Genomic DNA, 21,580 nt, shown 5'->3' with positions numbered 1-21,580 from the left:
ATTCATAAATAGCCCAATTGGCAACTGTTCAAAATGAGAAGACAAATCCTTAAAGCAGGAACAATAATGATAAGGTTTGCAGTGTATCTGACCAAGTTCACCCTTCAATCTTACCGTCATGGCAACGGCAGCCTCCCCACAATTACAAGTCATCACTCATTTATGGCACATGATGGTGGGGTACAATTACACATGTAGGAGGATACATCTGACAAAAGACCCTAAAGGAAGTCTGTGCACGTCATTAGTACACTTAGTCTCCTCCACATGTCTGAATGAAACTGTGGCCAATGTGTTTGTGCAAAGTTCAATCAGGGGAGTAGTGCTTCAGGTCTTAATCCGATGAGCTTAATCTGCAGGAACCAGAGCCTGTGTGCAGCCTGACCAGATTCACCTCGAGCCTCAAACTCCTGTGAGCCGTCTACTACATGATTACAGTTCAGTGTGATGAGCGAGTGAGGAGTTATGAGTCTGAAGAATGATTATGAAGCAGGAAACTAAACGTCCAATGTTATATTTCACAAACAACACGGCTAACAAACAGCATTAAAGAGAAACTAAACTAATTATAACTATATATGTTTTCCTCTATTTCAACTAGAATATCTAATCTAATATATAATCCTATAATCTATACATATTGAGAGACTACTGTTCAAAGTAAAGGTTTAATGGTGTAGACAAGAGTTGATGATTGCTGATTTGTTGACTGATGGTACTATTGTTGCAGTTTGCAAAAGAGAAAGAAACTTGAACAACCATCATGATAGAAATAGAACTGGTATTTTCAATTTATTTCAAGGTTCTCCTCAACTGTTTTGCTGCTGCACCGAGCGTTTGCTTCTAACTTAAAAACAGCTTTGGGAGCAGCAGCTATAGTATTTTAACAAATTAATTACCATGTAAAAGGTGCATTATGTAACTTTTCTGAAGGAGGGTCTGCTCGTCTCTATTGTGATGTTATTGCTTTGCCAAGTTAAAAGTCAGTCAGATATGAAGAGAGACAAGCGCATGTTTGTTTGTTTGTTTTCCAGCAACCTGTATTTTAATAAATACAAGATGGAGATATTTAATGCCATATTGTGGAACGTTCCAGGTAAAGCAATAACGTAATGGTACCGATCCAAAATTGGCCACTAGGAGACTTTACTGTACCGCTGTGTTTTCCGTCTGTGGATGGAAAACCAGTCAAATTACATAAATTGTCCGAGAAAGAGAACATACCAACCTCCGTTAAAATAAATCTTTCTGTAGCAACAAGCTTTGGCTGTTCTGTACAACAAAGGAGAATTACTGACAAGACAAATACCTTGACTTTTGTGTTAATGCCTGAGGAGGTTGTAAAATGGCTAGTTAAATCCTAGAGGGTTAGTGAGAAAGTAAATGAGCTTAAAAGTCCTTCTAAAGAGGAGAATACTGGCCGGCCAGACTCCTCAGCTGCTCTCTGTTATGAGAAGCTCTTCAGTGCAGGAGAGTGACCCGACCTGCTAAAGCCACGCACCACCACAGGAACACAGGCCCATCTAAATACTAGCCTTGGGTACTTCCTATTCACAGGAGGTCATTTAAAGTAGTGTGGGTGCAAATGAACTGCAAAAGAACATCATAAGGAGATGTAATATGGCAGGAACTAAATGGAACCTTTATATGAGTTTTTATTTGAGAAAAAACAAACATTTCATAACAGGGTTGTCAAAAGTATCCAAATCTAGATCTAGCATTTAATCATTAATAAACCTAGTATCAAAACTACATACTAGCTTGAAGTATCAATATTGGAAAGTTGGAAGTCACAAAAACGGGATACAATTTCATAGTTTTTGAATGAATCTTGATCTATATCAAAACTATTATATGACCAGATTTTGACATTAAAGAATGTACTATTATCATGTTGTAAATTACATTCTATTGTATAACAAAGATTTCTTTTTACATTATTGAAATCGAGTATTGAGCCTTTTACTTTATCAAACTAAAGTTTGTGACACTAATTCATAAAAACAGATTACAAACAGATTATGTTTGTCAGACAAAGTGTATTTATAAAAATGTGCTTGATAAAATACCATGAAAAGCACTGACAACTTATTATAACAAAAGATTCCTTATCATGAGATCGACCATCAAGCAAAGTAAACGGCTGCAGATACAAATGTGTTTGTTTAGTGACTCAGGCATTTTATTTTAGGAACCAACTGATTTTATAATTAATTAATTTATATATATATATATATATATATATATATATATATATATATATAAAAAAAAAACCAGGACAACTCAGGAAGACTGAAGGAAGAATAACAAAAAACAAATTAAGAATTATACCTTACATTTGCTTCAGGGAATTCTGTGACGGTGAGAGATTAGTGGAAAATCTGGTTTAGAAATACAGTCACAATTGTGAATAGACATGCCCAAACCTACAGTTTAATCACTTTAATTCCTTGCTTTACAGATAAAATCCAATACAAATTCAATAACAATGGTCTGTTTGTCTATTTAGGTTTACAGAGAGATCCCTATCACCAAGACGTATACGCTATAACCATTCAAACCATTTATTTTCTTTGGTTTATATTCTAAATAAAGCATTAAGTTTACCTGCTCTCTTTCATTTTTATTTGCTTCTATCCATGTTTTTATCGCTTCCTAAACGCAGGAAACCACACATGGCCTTTAGATAGGTGCACCACTTATGGCCTCCTCATGCATTATTGAGCTGTGCGGATCTCGCTCTCTACCCCCCGGGCTTGTTCTTGTAGCACCGTTTACCAGCAGCATAAACAGGCACCTGCCACAGAAGTGCAGCTCCTTCTTTCAACACAAATGAGTAAGAGCAAGCTGCTTACGGCGCACATTAGGGTAATCTTTTGACTGTTTGCACCAGGCAGCATATGTGGTGCTTTGGAAGGTTAAGGGACACTTGAAATGTGACCCTGATCACATTATAATCCATATCAAAGCTTAGAGTTTACCCAGAGCATTCCTCATAATTAGGGGTGTCAAGATTATTCAGTTAATTGATTTGAATTGAATCGTTTTAATAGTTCAGATCACAATAAAATCATAAGAATTTCAAATGAATAACAACATATCACATTATATACAACATGGAATCATTTCAGTTCAATCTGTTCTCCAGAAAAGTCGAAATGCACGTAAAGTATTCTTTTTTCTGGCAGTGTCAGTACTTTTTTCATCAGAAAGTCTGATTTGTTAAAGCTAGACTTGTGAAAGAAAGTAAATTAAAGATTTCACTGTTGCATGGTTATAGTGCCAACTGTTGTGAATAATCATCTAATTGTGATGTTTCTTTTCACCATAATCTTTGCATTAAAATGTGATATCGTGACATCCTTACTCATAATCCATGTGCTAAATAAGAACTTTCAAGTAACTTTTTGAAAACAATATTGACATTTGAAGTTAGCGATGTATATAATCCTTTATAATATGGTGAATGTAAATGCAAAATCGGGAATGTGATTTATAACAAACAAAACAACTCAAAATGCTGCTAAAACGGCTAGAAATAAAAAAGGAACAAATATATGCAGTAATCTTTCAAGAAAGGGTCATATTTCTGCACGTTTGTCACATTTGTCAGGTACTTAAACCTCAACAAATACATATTAAGACAGATTTTTGCACATTTCTATTAAATAGCAAAAACATTGTCTTATTATGATTATCTTATATTCAAAAATATTCGTTTTTAATCAACCCTAGTGGACATCTGTCTTATACATCTTCAGTATAGTTACATCAGCACACGCACAGCAAATCTTATTTAGCGGCAAAACCAATAAACCGATAACGGATTATGGCAATTTCTCTGGACATAACAACAGTTACTGTCTTGCACCAACAAATCGTCAATATTTTTTATGGGTAATTCAATAAGGATACACTTTAATATGTGGAGATACAGTGACTCAGCTGTTTGTGCTTTTAGCTGAGAGAAAAGATAATTGCTGCACTCCCTGTTAATGACCCCCATCTGGACTTCAGCTCGCAGAGGTCAGGCACACAGGACAGCAGCTGACAGCACCACTGTTATGGCATGGGCCAGTTAGGACTATTGATTACGATTACACAACAGCTCCCAGTGACTCCATATAACCAGTCTAACTAAACATGTCCAACTGCAATTGATTTGTGATCCATACAGGCGAAATGCAATAATCGGGCAGAAAGATGATGCATAGAGGTGTAGGAAAAGGACCAGCCCCCACAACTCCATGGAACTATCCACAGAGACTAATCAGAGGATTTATTTGTATCGTTTCCAGTACAGCTGCCATTATTTATTGCAGGACCAGTCTGTTCTAGGCTCTTCTTGGAGAGTGAAGTGAACCAAAAGGCACAGAAAGTTTTGTTATGTTCAGTCTGAAAAGCAATTTAAGGTGATCTTGTAAATGTCGTAGATGTTGCACAGACGTGACAGATGCTATGATTAATCCTTCCTAGTATCAGCTTCTCCATTTCAAGATCACCTCAGCAAATAATAAATGCACCACTGTGTGACTTTTAACAATAGCACTGAGCTTTATCCAAATGAATGTGCTGATTTGTTTAAACAGGCCACTTAGATCTTGGCATATTTCACATAGATTCTTCTTTTCCAACACACCACCCTTTTGTACTGGGTCGACTTCAGTTCTTTTAAAGTTTGCATGGCATAATTGTACATAAAAATAGAATATATATATATATATTGGCTATAGGAGCACTTAAGTAAAAGTGTACAACCAAACAACTCAGAATCTCTTCAACAGGCACTAAAACATACAGTACACAACAGTATTATAATGCATTGAAACTGGGATATTTACTCCAAGCGCAAACATTGTAGTGGGGGCCAACACAGATGACCATCAGCCACAATATGCTCTTTATGAATCAGTTTTCTCCTCCCTCTGTGGCACATGTCGCATGGAGGAATACATTAGCGGACAGCATATTGTTCTGTGTACTGTGGCATTCTTATCCCACTGAGAGATCCCATAGAACACGAGACCCCAACAAGACAACTATACATCCACTTCTACAAAAAGCAGGTTCTCTTTTATGTTTATGCCGCTCACACAAGAACACGGAGCACTGGGCCCGTCCTCCGGAGCATGCGAATGTCCCAACATGCATTCTTCTGCTGCGCTCTCCACCCTCCAGGCATCTCTCTGGCAGAGCACCACAGTGAAAATGAATAAATAATATGAAGGTGTGGTTGGTTGGATGTCTGGGATCCTGAGTCAGGATTCCATTTCCGTGACAGAAGAGCCCTGGACGGTGTCTGTTACAGTTACCAAGCAACTTACTTCCAGGGAAAAAAAAACATCAACAGTCTCGAAAGTGGTGCCGATTTACAGTTTGGTTAACTTTTCATAAACCAAGAAACACATCTATTTGAATGGCTCCAGACATGTGAGCTGCGGAAGTTAAATAAAGTAAAAAATCAGACCAAAGATGGATTTGGAACTGAATCCAGAAGAAGTGCACTTTTCTGGGCGTGGCATCACAGGTGAGCGTGCCGGATTGGAAGGAGAAAGAGGAAAAAACATGGGCGCATGCTGGTAACAAAGGTAACCATGCTCTATTGTACAATGATACACCTACTACAATGATACACCTGCTTTTGTTCAGAGCCTTTTTAGTCTTTTGTAACAAGCTATATGACTATTTTAGACTCGTAGTAAAGAGATACTCCACGGGAACCAAATGCTCACCCAAACTCATCATTATGTCACCGTCACTGGACACTCCATATCGACGGTTAAAAAGTTGAAACTAAATCCACACACTTTCCCCTGTGAGAGGATATTATGCCATGACAGTGCATCCCGGTGAAAAACAAAACGCTCAATGACATGGGACAGGATGGTCTACAGCACTGATTCTTTTTAGGGCCTGTCCAAGGATTTCAGAGTCAAGATAAGGACGAGGTGTTTCAATCCCAGGTCATTCAGCTCCGAGATGCAATTTGAGGAAATGGAAGGTCTCGTATCTGCTGTCTGCTCATCTCTGCTGTTTGCAGACGATGTTGTCCTGATGGCTCCATCAAACCCGGACCTGCAACATGCACTGGGACGGTTTGCAGCCGAGTGTGAAGCGGCTGGGATGAGAATCAGCACCTCCAAATCCGAGGCCATGGTTCTCGACCGGAAAAAGGTGGCTTGCCCTCTCCAGGTGGGTGGAGAGTCCTTGCCCCAAGTGGAGGAGTTCAAGTATCTTGGGGTCTTGTTCACGAGTGAGGGAAGGATGGAGCGTGAGATCGACAGGCGGATCGGTGCAGCGGCTGCAGTGACCGTTGTGGTGAAGAGGGAGCTGAGCCGAAAGGCAAAGCTCTCTATTTACCGGTCGGTCTACGTTCCTGCCCTCACCTATGGTCATGAGCTTTGGGTAGTGACCGAAAGAACAAGATCGCGGATACAAGCGGTCGAAATGAGTTTCCTCCGCCGTGTGGCTGGGCGCTCCCTTAGGTATAAGGTGAGGAGCTTGGTCACACGGGGGGAGCTCGGAGTAGAGCCGCTGCTCCTCCACGTCGAGAGGAGCCAGCTGAGGTGGCTCGAGCATCTGTTCCGGATGCCTCCTGGGCGCCTCCCTCGGGAGGTGTTTCAGGCATGTCCCACCGGGAAGAGGCCCCGGGGAAGACCCAGGACACGCTGGAGAGACTATGTCTCTCGGCTGGCCTGGGAACGCCTCGGGATCCCCCCGGAGGAGTTAGAGGAAGTGTCTGGGGAGAAAGAGGTCTGGGAGTCCCTGCTCAGACTGCTGCCCCCGCGACCCGGCCCCGGATAAAGCGGCAGAAGATGGATGGATGGATGGATGGAAGGTCTCGTTTTGGACCACTTACACCTTTTTGACACACAGTCTGTTGTGTACGTCGACATCATCGGGTGTTTTGGTCCTTTATCACAAGAGCCACCACAGGCTGATAAGACCTGGCGTGTGAGTGGTCACTTTGCACCCCAACGATGCTACGACATTTGAATGGTCAAAAGTCAAAGAATCAGCAATAAACGGGAAGCTGAAACCCATGAAGAAGAGAACAGTGAAACATCTAGGAGTCTAAAAGGTTTTGAACAAGACAACAGTGGCCTATGAAGAACTTAGAACGACTGTAACTTTCACCAGCATGACTCCTTTGAAACAGATACAGACTCTTGAAAATTGTAAGTGGAGATAAGCGTAATGCCATATTGTGGAATATTCAAGTCAAAGGAACGTGGGAAAAAGCAGGAGGCGGTGCAAGAAAAGCAACTAAACTGAAAATAAAAGCAAAAAATATGCTTTTAGTTTCTATTTTGGCACACACACAAAATGTAACATACTGGGGCTTTACAATATCACAATATTCTAAGATGAAAACATTTTTTTTCATCTACAAAGCATAACAATGTGTTTGTTTGTTTGTTTGTTTGTGTGCGTGCATGTTTTATAGAAATACTGTAAAGGTTTTTAAAACAAACTGTGTAGACTTGCTCATCCAAGTACCATAACTGACATACCTTTCCGAAACCGGACCCGTGTTCTTCTGACCCCTCCTCAAGCCCCCCACCACCACCACCACATGCCCCTCATGCCCCCCACCACCACCATCACCCACCACATGCCCCCCCACCACCACCATCACCACCCACCACCATCACCCACCACATGCCCCCCCACCACCACCATCACCACCCACCACCATCACCCACCACATGCCCCCCCACCACCACCATCACCACCCACCACCATCACCCACCACATGCCCCCGCCTTCTCCCCGTCCCAAAGTCAACTTCCGCTCACGTTTCCCCACAATCCCTCCAAAACAAAACAAGAGCGACCCAAACGTGCCTTGGGGTCTGACAGAGGAGAAATCTGAGAAGTGCGTTGTCCTCATGTGTGTTTTCTCCACTTACCACGAGCACAGACGTCCTCACCACCTCCGAGACGCTCTGCCGGAGCTCCGCCGCGGTGCCGGGCTTGCCCAAACCACGCGTAAATCTCCTCGTCTCCGGATGATGCGCGGGAGTTGCCATTTCTGTGACAGCTTTTGCATCAATAGCAGCGGTTCAGCCCCACAAGTTAGACAAAAAAACAAAGAATAACAACACCCGAATGTGTCACAGATTTGTCAGTTTCTTCTTCTTCTTCGCCTCGGTCGAGTTGGAAACATGTTGCGTTGAGAAGATCCCCGCGCGCGCCTCGCAGTTGTAGTAATCCAGAACTTTTCCCAAACGCAACACGATCCTCACATTGTTGTTTTGATGTGTCAAGCCGTCTGTTTTTGTAACAGAATCGCGTGCTCGTGGAGAAGTGTGTCGGTGAGCGCGGTCAGGAGGTATAATCTGGTTGTGCGCGCTCTGCTCTCCGCCCCTCCGCCGGTTAAAGGCCAGCCCACCTCCAGCTCCATGGAGACGGTACTAAAGCGTTACCCGGCACTGGACTTTGATTGGCTGGTTCAACGCAAAAAAGAACAGGAAAAAATGCGTGAGGGATCTAAATCTTATAGTTTAGCTGCTCTCAACTTAACTATAAGAGTGTTATTTCCAACGATGTTCCACGCACAAATCGGTTTACATTGCTCTGGTTGTAAATAAATACGCTCAGAATGTGTAAAAAGAGTGGTGTTCGTAAGTAAAGTCAATGTGAAAAGTGTAGTTGACACGGGTCAGTGTGCTGATGGAATGGGTGAAGTTTAAATCTGTGGCGCCATCTGTCGGTTACAGTTGAGAATACATCAACAAACGGACGGATGGTTGGTTGTTCTGCACAGGAATTTAGGCTCCTGTTCCTTGTCCCACTTATTTAGACAATGTCCTACCTTTTTATTGATGCCACATGAAGTGAGATTTACATAGAAATCATTGTAGAGCAAAGAAATCAAAGCTTTTGGAGTGTATTGGCTTTCAGGCTTTGGATATGTTGGGACCTATTACTATTCCAGTCTGTTTCTGTGTGTTACGATTGATCAAAACTGAAAATCATACGGCATTGTTGCAGTTATTATCCATGAGCTTAAATATAGAGTCAGTCCCTCTATGTCTCACCACAATCAACTTCTTGTCCCTTTTATTGCATAATTTGAGGTGATAATCCTAACTGTGGATCTTTAATGCACATAGTTGGAATGGAAAAAATAAGCAACATAAATTTTAAAGTGTTTTATTGCTTTCATTTCCAAAGAGCTCTCTGTTGCATGGAACATTTCCCATTTAATATACTTTACCGCTAAACCTTATCAAATGCATATTACCATTCGATTAGACCCATGGTGGATCTGTGCATACAGGCAGCAGCCAACTTCTGCTGATGGCACATAACTTGGAACTGAAAGTCACTATTCATTTCACACATAATCTTTTAAAGCTTTTCATTACAATAACCTTCATAATACAAAGATTAAGAACTCACATTTGCTCTTATAAGAGGTGAATTAATTTATAAAACAAACAGAAATGATACGTATCCATACGAGAAGGCTACAACAAATATTTACTTCACATGAAATGGCATTAGTGATAATGGCGTTTCCCTGGCTACACTGTGGGTTAAAAAAAAGTCATCAAAATACTTTCATAGTTTAGTGATCACATTGTAAGCCAGGTTTGGAAAGAGCGTCAGGCTTTAAAGGGTGGCATGTGTACCATAGAAAGATATAGAAAACGTGTTTGGCACTGAACGAGAAGGACATATTAATAGTTGTGAATTTGTGGCAATAGTTTGACTCTATAAAGAATACTGAAACTCTCACAATATTTAAACTGTAAAAACAATATAACCAAACCAGAAAAGCTGTAAGGACTGAGACCGTTAGAAAACTGTAGAAAATGGCACAGGTAAAAAGAGGTTTCAAGAGTTGAGCAAAAATGCAGTCTCTGATGCAGTCTAAACCAGCGGACATGTCACCATTAAAGCATAAAAAAGCACCAAACTGTGCATGGACACGTGTACAAATGTCCCAGATATGTGTAGAAAACAAAAAGTCCAAAGGGGAAAGAGCCGAGAGGGCAGATGCTACCCAGAGTGTGTGAGCAGAAGGTTTGGCCAGCTTCAGTGCACATGGAGCTCTTTGCTGTTGAGGACTCGGCCACGACTGGCTGGCACTGTGGCACTGCGGATCACCTCCATCCACCTAACAGACAACAGAGAAGGGTTTATGGGGGTCAACAACATCAAACATCAACAACGGACTGTGTAAATACCTTTCAAAAGTGTATTCACTCTCGGATCGGAAATAGTAAACGTGGGATTTGAAATGCAGCTTGAATACATAGTCCTTGTGAATGTTTTCAGATTCATTGGGGATGGTGACGGAGTAGCCCAGCAGAGGAAGACTGGCCAGCGGATAATCATCCTGAAGAAGAGAAACGCCAAGGTCAAATACCAAGGAGTGCACACAAAGTAAAAGTACAGCGTTTCACATTCTACACTGAGCTGTTGTTATTTGTACAATGTGAGTGTGTGGTTAACCTGATGGGACTTGTAGAAAAACAGGCTGAAGTTGGTGAAGACCACCCAGAGCTTCTGCCAGCCGTTGCTGTTTTTGAACTTCCTCAGGAGGTTTCCAGAGAGCTGGTTCTAAAACAACACAATCAAATGAGTAATCTGACCATAAAAGCCCCATACACGTGTTGTACTGTAACTGTACATTATGGATACTAGTTTAATAAAACAGGTTCTTTACATTTTTTCAGTCAACTTAATCAATTTTCTACTGATGCACTACATTCAAGGCATTATTTGCTTTTGGGAGCTTTGATGAAAGTTTGAGAGGATTTCATTTCGAGAGGACATACTTAAAGCAAATTCATACTCAAATTTTTCATATGTATTTTCTTTTATGCAGCAACATAACTGTACAAATACCACACTGTCTCTAGTGTGTTAAAAGTTGCTTAGCTTGTTTCTCTTTTGTTGAATACATTTAACTAATAAATATTAAACAATTGCTCAATTATCAGCATCCTGTTTAGCCGACACATCTAAAATATAATCATCTGATCACATTACATGTATATAGTAAGTGTTAGCTGAATAAATAAATACAGTTTAACTTAACTTAAAATACGTATCATTATTGAATTCTGATTTATGTAATTATAATCCATGTGTAAGTTATTCTGGTGTAGAGCAGTAAAAATAGAGCCATGGGCCTATTGGTCTGCCTGGTTCTTTTACCTCTAGACTCCTGCAGCATTCACTAAAGGACAGGTTCTGAACTCGGTACCAGCAGATAACAGACAGAGGCACCGGTCCCTGGCCACTGGTGGGCCCCATCGAGGGGACTTTATTCTCCCTGACTGGACTAGGGTCCTCTACCACGGAGCAATGCACAGACGCATGGGAGCAGAAGAAGACAGAGAAAAGGGACAGGGAGAGACAGAAACACATTGGTGAAACACAGGATGCATGCAGAGGCAGGGATCACACGAGCCAGTCCACGCTGTGAACAGACAGGGTTACAGGCAGCTAGAGCAGAACGTCCACACAGTGCAACATTAACAGGGTCCAGTGGTGTGAGCGGAGAAGGTTTAGTTCATCTAGTCTTTGTACTGCTCTGGCTGGATTTAGAGACAGACACAGGTGCCAGGAGAGAGGAACAGAACAACAGGAAAGCTGCATTTGGTTAGAAAAGGACATCACACTGACGGGTGTTACCCGAAACAAGGGGAGGTGGGAAAAGTATTCTCATGCAGAAAAGATGTAGCATCGCTACAGAGAATTATGTGCAAGATCACAGATAATCATATCTTATTTTGTAAGTGATCAAGAGCACTTAAAGTCTAAACACAGCTTAACTAATTCTCCAATTATTTAAACATAATTGCTGAAGGGCACATAGTCTTTTAAGGCCAGACTGTTAATTAACAGAATACTTTTCCCACAAGAGGTTATCAAAGTGAATTAAGTAGCAGTGAACACTTAGTGCGAGGCGAGGGAAGGTCTGAGGTAAGACTAACAGTTTGGGCTGGTACCTCCGCAGCTATGCTATAGTCCATCATGGACACACTGGTGTTCCTGTGCCAGCACACGTGCACCATGGTGTTACCACGGTGAGGGCTGGACCTTTCGGAGGGCACGTGCGGCGTGTCATCTTCAGACTCCACCTCTGCTGAGGAGTCCTCCAGGCATTCTGGGAAATTAGGAGGCTGTTACTGCTAGAAATGAGTGGGACAGTGAAGGGGACAGAGAGGCGCTAAAAGACACTGGTCAAACAAGTTAAAGCTTTCATCAGAGCGGGAGTAATAGTTCTCAAGTGCTTTCCAAGTATTTAGCAGTTAAATTCATGTATAAACGTTAGTTCAAAAGAAAACTTACTATTGTCGTTCAGGTTGCTCATCTGCAGATCTGTGGACGGCCCGTTGCTGTCTTTGACCGTTTCTATTGCCAACTTTAAATCATCTATCCATTTTTCCATTTCTGACAGTGAACTATGGATTCAAAACAGATTACTTGCTTATTTTAATACATATTTTCCAGAAAAACACCTGCCTTTATTAACATTAACATTGTTTCTTTGCGTTTTTCCATAAATAAAACTGCCCTATCATCTCACAACGACTTCAAATACATGACTTCCATACCTTGCTGCTACCACCACTGACTGCTGCTGTGCCACCAGCGTGAAGGCATGAGGAACACCCCACTCATCTTCACTCTCTCTGATCTGAAAGAAGCACATACACACAAAAAACATTTTAGAGGATTAGCAATATCTGGGACATCAAAACCAAAATAGAAGGCGGCCAGATAAAGGGCAGTGGAACAACATATGTGTCTGCATCTTCATGGGGGGCAGAGTGTAATCGAGCAGCACGTCAGCTGTTTGAGGCAGATTATTTGTGAAAATGGCAACACAATGAGCGCAATATGAGCAAGCAACTGTTTATAGTGGAGAAAAAACGTACGGTCATTCCACGGAGCGGCAGCTGCCCGTGGACTTTAAACTGATTGGACGATGTCATCCCTCGACTTGTGTACAATATGACATCATTGAACTAACAGAGAAAAAGAAAGTGTCATTGTGATAGAGCAAACAGTAAAAAGCACCATGTGACCAGATAAACAGTTCTTTCTAATAGCCAAAAAAAGCACATTATTTACATTGACTTTAACTTTATCCTTTCGGTTACATAAACCTTTCAGCCAGTGGAAAGTTTCCGTGGCTAATGATTTGTATGTGCCAGGACTTCTGAGTAATGTGAAATCCAGAAATAAAACAGTGAACATTTGTCCCAATGACATCACTTTGTTAAATAATTACAGATACCACATAAACCATGAAAGAGAGTGAATTACCAGGAAAAACATTCGCTGCTGAAGACCTTTTCCAGACAACTTGCTAAGGCATCCTAACCTAATGAACTCCTGGAAAAGTTTAGAATATTTGTTTTAATTATTTCTGCAACAGATGTGTTCAGTAAAGTGTACTGTAAAAATAGTTTTTATTCTCACCCGTCTTGGAACAACCAGATTGTCCACACCAACTAAGTCCTTTTTTAGTTCCAAAAGTTTCTGAAAGTTCTCCATCTTGATTAAGTCTGTTTGAATCCGGTCCACTACTTCTGATACATCAGCTAACGCCGCTACAGAGCAAATAAAGTGGTTAGTGTTATTCTTCTGAGCAATAATTAAAATGCAGAAAGTATACCTCTGCAGTCTCTAAAGTCCCCATGTGTAGCCGGGTAGTGTTTACACAGTCGCTCCAGGATCTGCTTGTAGTGGAGGAGTCGGTGTAAGGGCCGCAGGACGAACACATTGAGGGGGATGTAACAGACTTTCTGAAGCTCAAAGTCTCGACACAGTGTCTCCAGCTTGTGAGAAAGCCGGCACGCCTTCTCCAGCTCCACCAGGACGTCCGACTGCTTGTGTAGGCTGGCCGTCAGTGGCTGCACATACAGTATTGTCAATATTCACAGAAGTACATTATGTGTTTGTCAAATAGTCTATAAAGTACTTTACCTTTAAGGCTTGTAGGTTCTTTAACATTACATCGCCAATACGCTGGTAATCTCCTTTAATGTGGGCATTGGAACGTCCTTCCCTGTAGTGGACAGAAAAAGGATTTACTGTACCAAATAAAAGTCACTTAAGTCATCAGACTTATGAAGTGCTTTTTTTGGACCCTCAAAAGACAGTTCACATGGAAGTCAAACATGATATAAAGCAACAGTAATAAATAAAGGCTAGAAGCATATCAGTGCCTCGGATCTCTTCTTCCTTCACCTAGTAAGTTAATTTACCTAATAAGTTATTTATCTCTTGATACAGCTTTCATTGTTTTAAATAACAACCTCCACATTATCATAATTCAGAAAAAAATATATTAATTAATTTCATTTGTTTAGTATTATTATTATATTACTTTTCCCTTTGTATAAATATTTGTTCTCTCAAAAGAGAGAACAAATGTAGGCTGTCATTTATTTTCTTACCAGCAGGGGTCTCCCATAAGCAGGATTTATTTTACTCCAGTACCAGTTTCATTATTCTGATATTACTGGAAGCTTTGAAAAATCACCTTTTCCCAGGTTAATTAAGACTATGTGCTTGAAAGTGACATCTGAAAGCGACATCTGTCATGCCATGTCTCCCCTCGCAGAATCATTTCAATATGCAAAGAAATAAAGGACACATGTAACTATGATTTGCATATGCTTTGGGAGCAGAGCTGGCAGCAGTGTCACATTGTGTTGAGGCAGGTTTGAAAATAAAAATACCATATGGCTGCAATGAATGGCCATAAATTCCTTGAGCCTGACAAGGTTTATGCATCACTGTCTGAGTGTGATGCAGTGTGCTTCCGTCATTAAAGAGATCAGACAACAAACGCCACAGGCAAAAACAGCTCTGCTACTGTATGACTGTTGCCATGGAGACAGCAACCCCTTAGGTCATCTTAAGAGACTCGCCTGTTTGATTAAATGCCACTAAAACTCATTAAAAAGAGGAAGTCGAGATGACAAACAAACAAACAGGAGTAAATAGCACCGTGAGCTAGAACATCTCACCAAAGAGCCAGCCTCTGCTCCACCTCCCTGAGAAATCCTGTGTGGAATCTGTGCAGCGGCTCAAACGTGGAGGACAAGGTGGTCTTCAGCGAGTCAGGGGTGGCCTCGTCTTTTCCAATGGCACTCTGAAAAGACTGAAACAGGCAACAGGCATCACTAAGCTAACATGTAAATGATAACTGACAAAAAAAGTTACATTACTAAACCAGTATTGCAACTGCCATTTGAATACACCTTGATTCTACATGAAGGGACCAAGAACTAGTTCCCTAAATCTCCCTGTTCTTATTTAGTCAGAGGAACTACGCAGGCCTTGTATTCACACAGCGACAGTGGCTGAAAGTGTGTCTGGCTTCTGTATATTGTGGAAGATTTAAATTATTACATTCATTTGGAGTTACTGTGTGTAAGTTTGTTTGTTTTCTTGCAGATCAAATTTTCTTTATAAATCTGAAAATTAATGAAACATATTCCACAACAAAGTCAATGTACGTGTCACTGAAAACTTCCTGCTCTGACTGGAAAGTACCTGCCCCTGGAACTAAAAAAAAGTTCCTTCCGTGTGAAAGCATAATGTGTGTTCAAATGAGTGTGCTTGATATAGGGAAGTCTAATTCATTGCAACCAACAGTGCATAGGCCTAAACTACTATTCTCAAAGACTGCATTAACATGACAGAAAAGGGCAAAGCAGCAGATATGAAGCATAAGTTCATAGTTTACCAAATGAGACAATAAAACATGGCTGGTATGTGAACACAGCTGGCAGGTTAGTTTAGCTTTGGAAAAGTACATGTTTTGGAGGAGGGCTTGATGAAGTCGACTAGGGGGCAGCAGCTGTTGATTGGATGACTTCACCCTAGATAGATACACAAACCAACTGTGTGGGAACCCAGGGACATGTGACAGAGCACATGTGGAGCAGTACTGGCTCAAACAGACCAGGCAAGACACGGTATATTGTGTAAAGTAGGAATGATACAATATGAGCATTAGCATTAGCAGTAGTAGTGGTTCTGTGTGTCCATATTTCCATCTGTTGCTAAAAATACACCAGGCAAAATCAATGCAGTTCCTTTTAAGCACCACACATTTTAGTATTCATGGCCTTGACTGCTTGAGATAAATCATTACAGAAAAAGCTTGTGAGTTGAATACATAAAAATGAATTCTTGCCAAAATATCCCTATGTCTTTTCCCCACTGTTTTGTTTGGGTTCTGTAAACGGCAATGGAGCTATTAAGTGGAATAATCAGCGTCTGCTCCCCAAGGGGAACAACCAAACAAAACTTTAGAGAAGAGATAAGTCTGACTTACCACTGTGATCACCTCCAGATCTTTCACGTACGTCCTTTCTGTGGTCAACAGCTCTTTGGCGATGAAATAGGCCCGGTCTGTAGGAAACCGCTGCAGAGATACAAATGACCATATGATGTGTGCAGTATTACGTTTTATGGGAGATTACAGAATACTAAAACATTATCCAACCGCAACTTTCTATTTTATATTGTTTGAATGTTGTAACTGTGTTGAACTTTGCTGCCTCTTGGCCAGGACTCCCTTGAAAAAGAGGTTTCGGAGAATTTGCATTGAAACTAATGGCCACATTTAACAAACTTTATCTGAGTTTTAGAGATGGGTGATTATTTGTGTGTATCCCGATGTACGAATAATCATTTGAAAAAGAAAACTGGAGAATTTTACTGGAATTACAAAGCTCCAGATTGAGGAGAGAAGTGGATTTCTGCTATTAAACTGACTATTAGTGACTCAAGCCTCACATTAATTAAGGTATGAATACATTTCTGCATTAATTTGGCTGTTCAAAATCTTTTTTATGAAGCGAGAGAGAGTAGTTTAAAGAGAAACAATGACAAATGCTCTACAAAACGGCTGTGTACTGCTAAATAAATTCACAAACTAAGTTAAAGCAAGAATTTTCAGGTATTTATTACATTAACATGAGTGAATTCTTCTGCTGTCATGTAATCTTATTATGTGTGCAGGGTTTTATAATAATGTATTACTCACAAACAAATAGACACCTTTTGATGATATTAGAAAGTGTAAAATGAATCCACAATTTACACGAATCTAAACTCTTTAATAAACATATTCAGACAAGGTGAGGATTGCTAATGTTTAATCTGATTAGTTTTTAAGATGTAGTGTTATTTACATCTTCATTTATTCACAAGATTAACTCCAAAAGCTACATTCCGTTCCTGGTGCCATTCATCACTGCAGTTTTTTCCCTGCCAAAATGACAAATGAAGTTATGTGGGTGCAGCAGCTCTAAACAAGGCGGCTGTGAGAAGAATAGCAATCTGACAGAAAGTTTCAAATGTACCGGTATGTTATTTAGTTCAATAATAAGTATGCAGAAGATCAGCAGCTTGTTGTTCATTTTCCATCCGGTCTATCTAGAAGAGTGGAAAATACTACTGTAAGATCCCACAGGAGAGTTATTGAGGACAGTGCTATTTTCGGTGTCAGACGGGGACTTTGTGGAAACCGCTCGGCAGCAGACTTTATATAGTGTCGAGTTGAGTAATATCCAAAATGACAAACCTTCCTGCGAACATCGTCCTCGTCGTCAGTGCGAATGCTGCAGGCGTCGTTGAGCAGGGGGCTGGTCAGTGGAGACGGCTGTCGACCTTCAGGGCTCAGGCTGCACAGGTCCAGGGACTTCTGGCCGTTCACCAGGCCCAGGGAGTGGGACGGGGAGACAGGCTGGTGAGGGGGCACTACACCTATGGAAGGGTAACAGCAGGGAACATGAGGGGAGGCTCAAAATGTGGACACTCCTACCACAACATCCTTTACTATTACTATTAATGCCACATTGTCAATATTTTTCAAGTACAACTGCTGTTTGTACTCTCACTACTACAAGGTTACTACTACAACACTATTACAACTACTACAGCCATCACTACTGCTACTTCTACACAACAATTCTGAAACATCTGTACTGTAAGAAAATATGATGATGAAATAGACTTGCATCAAAAAGTATTCAAATTCATGTTTTTTTTTACCCTCACTGTATCTATTACTAATCATATTTACCGGTATAAACTGCTACAGTTTGTGTAAATTCAAACCAGCAGTCAAAAGTAATTAGCCGTGTTAAAAGAGCCTGACCCAGACTAGACCCGTCCTCGGGGACATGAGTACTCTGCGAGGGAGCTTCCTGAAATGAGAATCACCATGACTCACAGCACAGTCCAGACACATCTGACTTCCACGGTCTAGTTAGAGTCACTAAACAAGCTCAGACACACACGGGGGCAACAGCAGAGGGGGAGCGGGTCATTCATGTATCTGCACGTATCATCTTACATACAAGGTCAGCTCCACTATCCTCCGCTGTCCTCTGGAGCGTCATCATTTATGCTGATGTAGGCCACTAAACAAATTCTGTGCTACGCAAAACAACAGGAGGAACAACTGCACATTCACAACACGGCTCAAAACATTTTTAACAATAGCTTTGAAAATGTCTCCTTTATTGCCTTTGGAATACTTTGCATGTACAGTACTAATTATTCAGCAGCACAATCAAATACTAGCTCTGTGAACATGACATATTATTAATGATAGAGGCAAGAAAAAGTAAACAGAACAAAAATAAATAGATATAGGTACATCTCAAATGCAGGTCCTAATGCAAGTTCTACCTGTGGGACAATAAAGGAATATCTTATCTTATCTTATCTTAAGTTGCAGATCACAGTCAGTGGTTAGAGTACACATGCAGATTCTACAGATTCTAACCCAAGCACAGAGCAGCAAGACAACAACAACATGCAGGATAACAGCAGTGATCAATGAAACCTAATATTTGTTCATTGGAATGAATTTAATTTGAAATACACTTTTTTATTATGTTTTAACAGTAAGAGGATTCTTCATGTGCCCCCCAGGTCATTTGCATATTAAGCTTCATTCGTGATCACTGCCAAAATACACTTAATAATGTGAGTAACAGAACAGATTTGGCATGCATGTGGGGAAACAGACAGTTGGGACCATTGCATGCAAACTGATACAAACTGATACAAACTCCATCACATATACCAGTCATTTATAAAATCATGACATGAACAAAGATGAAAACACAAGTGCAATAGAGAACGCAGAAGGATGCTATGAATAAAAGTGCAAAAGCAGGACGTTTGCAGTGAAGTATTTGAGGAGGCGAAAGCTGACAGAAACTACAGCAGGTGTCAAGGGCGGAGGAAGATGAGCGCCGAAGGGAGAAAGAGAAATAAGCTGTTATGAAGAGAAACATCTTCTGTAGAGCGGCCCCCGCACAACAAAACCCCTTCACTTAACCCAAAACTGACTTTCAAACTGGCTAGAACTGAACCGACGTTATCAATGGTGGTGACGACTTCAACATTTCAGCCTTGTGCCCTTTTTTGTAACCAAAGCGAGTAATTTGACTGCACCACATCCTTTGCATACTTCATTACACCTACTATTGGACCTCATTCCTCTATTGTTCTTGCTCAAGACTTGCCACAATCCCAACCTCATCATCCTTCAAATACACCATTCACATGTCACACAAAATCAATCTGTCCGCATTGACATTGAGCTGTCCCTGTCATGTGTTCATTAGAATCAATATAAGACATATTATAAATAAATTAATAAATAAAATATAGAATGTGTATCTATTATTCAAGGCATCAGGAATACAAACTGTTCTGTCCAAAAGTGAAGTAACTTTTATTAATGGAAATAGTGACTCTACGGCTAACAACTTTTTATAACAACAGTAATGGCACTTATTTCTAAAGATACTTACGAAAGACAAGATTCGGCGTAACAAAACCGCTTAATGTACCAAGCCTGACTATTTAATGCTCTCTCATAACCAATGCATCTCCTACAAAAAGAACCACTTATCCCTTGCTCCTGCAGTGATTTAATTTTTTTTAGTAGCGCTAAGCTTATGACGGTCGCTATAAACATGTAGCCTGACAAAACCAATATGTCTCTCGCTCCATTAGCCCAACATGCAAAAGCTTTAAATGCAGAGGTAGCGGTGTCGGGCGGGGCTAACGCTAGAAGCTACCGTCATCATCGCTAAAGGTTTGGCAAGCGTCCCCATCTGCCTCCTCGTCCAACTGAAGGCTCCCGAAGGAGAACTTATTTCTTGGGATATTGGCAGGAGACGGGACATTAACAGGATTCCTACACGTTACCGGACTGCCTGGGTTTTCGGACTCGCTCGATTCCGAAGCACTCGTAGGGGAACTGTCATTGATTTGAACGACGCCCGTGTGGTTGGTTCGCGTTTGCTTCAAGCGCCTGTGCCTCGGTCTGCCTCTCCCTGGAGCTGTCAGACCATTGGCCACCATCCGACGCTCCAGGGCGGCCATACGCTCGGCTCTGGACACGCTCGGGGTTCGTTGGGGTTCCTGATTTGGATGGCTGTGCGTTTTATGGGTTCTAGCGGCGCAGTTAGACGGAGGGGTCGGGCCGTAGCCATTTTGCATGCTATTTTGGTTGTATGGGATAGCTTGGTTTGGTAAGGTGACGGGACAACTGAAATCTCCTCTGTCACACATCACCATGGTATTATTCACGTCTTCAGTCCTTTGGTAAAATGAGTTACTCCTTTTAGCACTGGATTCTAAAGACCGCATCCTACCTAGACAGTTCTCTTGCTTGTGTGATGGGTTCTGATCCGTAAAACTTTGATTGGAGCGAGAGGATATGTTTGAGTCAAAGTCGATGCAGTCACTAAATGGGATGTACGTGCCCCTGGTTTTGGTGGGTCTGGATGCCGGACCTATTATTGGGGCGTCCATGTTGGTGGGTCTGGCGGGACTCTGGTTCTCCTCGGGCGCTCTGGACACAGGGCACTCCTCGTGACCGTTCCTCTGGTGGTACGGACTGGCCCGCGTGATCCGGGACACTGCAGGGTCTTCTGCGCTCACGACAACGGAGTCTTTCCAATGACGATGAGGAGAGTCCACTTTGTCCCCTGGAGCGCCGCGCTGATAAAGAGACAAAAGACATTTAAGGGAAGAATATAGGTGGAAATAGGGGGGTCTGTGCTGTAGGTATAACACAGTATTTTTGTCTTTGAGAAGGGTCTATTGTAAATAATACTAACAAATACAGATCCCGTTTCCATAACTTTCGTACATTTGAGAATAAGAATATCAAAATTAGTATACATAGTAGTACAGTAGAAAACAAAGTACCGCACAAATATTTATTATATACAAATTAACTTAGCAGACTAAAATAGCACTATATTTAGTTATAATACATATTTTTATTCGGTATCTTTTTACTTTTTGTCTAATGTTCTAGGAGTTTATAAAATTACCAAATAATAAATTTGGAAAAAATATGTGCACCGGTAAGTTGCATTTATATTTAAGTTTGTACACGTACATCAGGCACTTCATGGTGTCTGGGTGAAGGCAAAGGTGACAATCTGATGTTATGCTGCACTCGAGTGTTGTACTGGACCCGGCTGTGTTTCCTGTCACACAGGAAGTTGAAGGTCAATGTCTTACACAGTCAAAAACACCCTGAGATTAAC

At 41.2% G+C, this 21,580-nt stretch overlaps 2 protein-coding genes across 6 annotated transcripts in view; both read right to left on the bottom strand.

Annotated features, from left to right (window-relative positions):
• Window positions 1-8,092, bottom strand: part of LOC140359607 (dedicator of cytokinesis protein 9-like) — a 58,922-nt gene extending 50,830 nt beyond the window's left edge. The window contains exon 1 of one of the 2 annotated variants that reach the window (XM_072444628.1): window positions 7,913-8,092. In XM_072444628.1, coding sequence (XP_072300729.1) covers window positions 7,913-8,032 — 120 coding nt within the window. In that variant the 5' untranslated portion in view covers window positions 8,033-8,092. The remainder of the gene's footprint in view (window positions 1-7,912) is intronic. The other variant, XM_072444627.1, reaches the window with a different exon arrangement.
• A 1,050-nt stretch (window positions 8,093-9,142) lies between these two features.
• LOC140359606 (FERM, ARHGEF and pleckstrin domain-containing protein 1-like) overlaps window positions 9,143-21,580 on the bottom strand; it is a 55,800-nt gene continuing 43,362 nt past the window's right edge. For 2 of the 4 annotated variants that reach the window (XM_072444624.1, XM_072444625.1), the window contains exons 12-27: window positions 21,430-21,520; window positions 20,816-21,023; window positions 17,578-17,759; window positions 16,324-16,413; window positions 15,008-15,141; window positions 13,959-14,040; window positions 13,648-13,885; window positions 13,452-13,582; window positions 13,296-13,364; window positions 12,905-12,994; window positions 12,581-12,663; window positions 12,315-12,427; window positions 11,972-12,129; window positions 10,467-10,574; window positions 10,199-10,350; window positions 9,143-10,128 (exon numbers count right to left, since the gene is read on the bottom strand). In XM_072444624.1, coding sequence (XP_072300725.1) covers window positions 10,047-10,128; window positions 10,199-10,350; window positions 10,467-10,574; window positions 11,972-12,129; window positions 12,315-12,427; window positions 12,581-12,663; window positions 12,905-12,994; window positions 13,296-13,364; window positions 13,452-13,582; window positions 13,648-13,885; window positions 13,959-14,040; window positions 15,008-15,141; window positions 16,324-16,413; window positions 17,578-17,759; window positions 20,816-21,023; window positions 21,430-21,520 — 2,011 coding nt within the window. In that variant the 3' untranslated portion in view covers window positions 9,143-10,046. Of the gene's footprint in view, window positions 10,129-10,198; window positions 10,351-10,466; window positions 10,575-11,174; window positions 11,312-11,971; window positions 12,130-12,314; window positions 12,428-12,580; window positions 12,664-12,904; window positions 12,995-13,295; window positions 13,365-13,451; window positions 13,583-13,647; window positions 13,886-13,958; window positions 14,041-15,007; window positions 15,142-16,323; window positions 16,414-17,577; window positions 17,760-20,674; window positions 21,024-21,429; window positions 21,521-21,580 lie in introns of all 4 variants that reach the window. The other 2 variants (XM_072444621.1, XM_072444623.1) reach the window with 2 other exon arrangements.

The sequence above is a fragment of the Eucyclogobius newberryi genome, unplaced genomic scaffold (assembly GCF_026437365.1).
Source record: "Eucyclogobius newberryi isolate DKJ021-1_F unplaced genomic scaffold, fEucNew1.0.hap1 SCAF_14, whole genome shotgun sequence".
Lineage (NCBI taxonomy): Eukaryota > Metazoa > Chordata > Actinopteri > Gobiiformes > Gobiidae > Eucyclogobius > Eucyclogobius newberryi.
The sequence above is the reverse complement of the archived record's forward strand: the minus strand, read 5'-3'. Positions and strand labels throughout refer to the sequence as shown.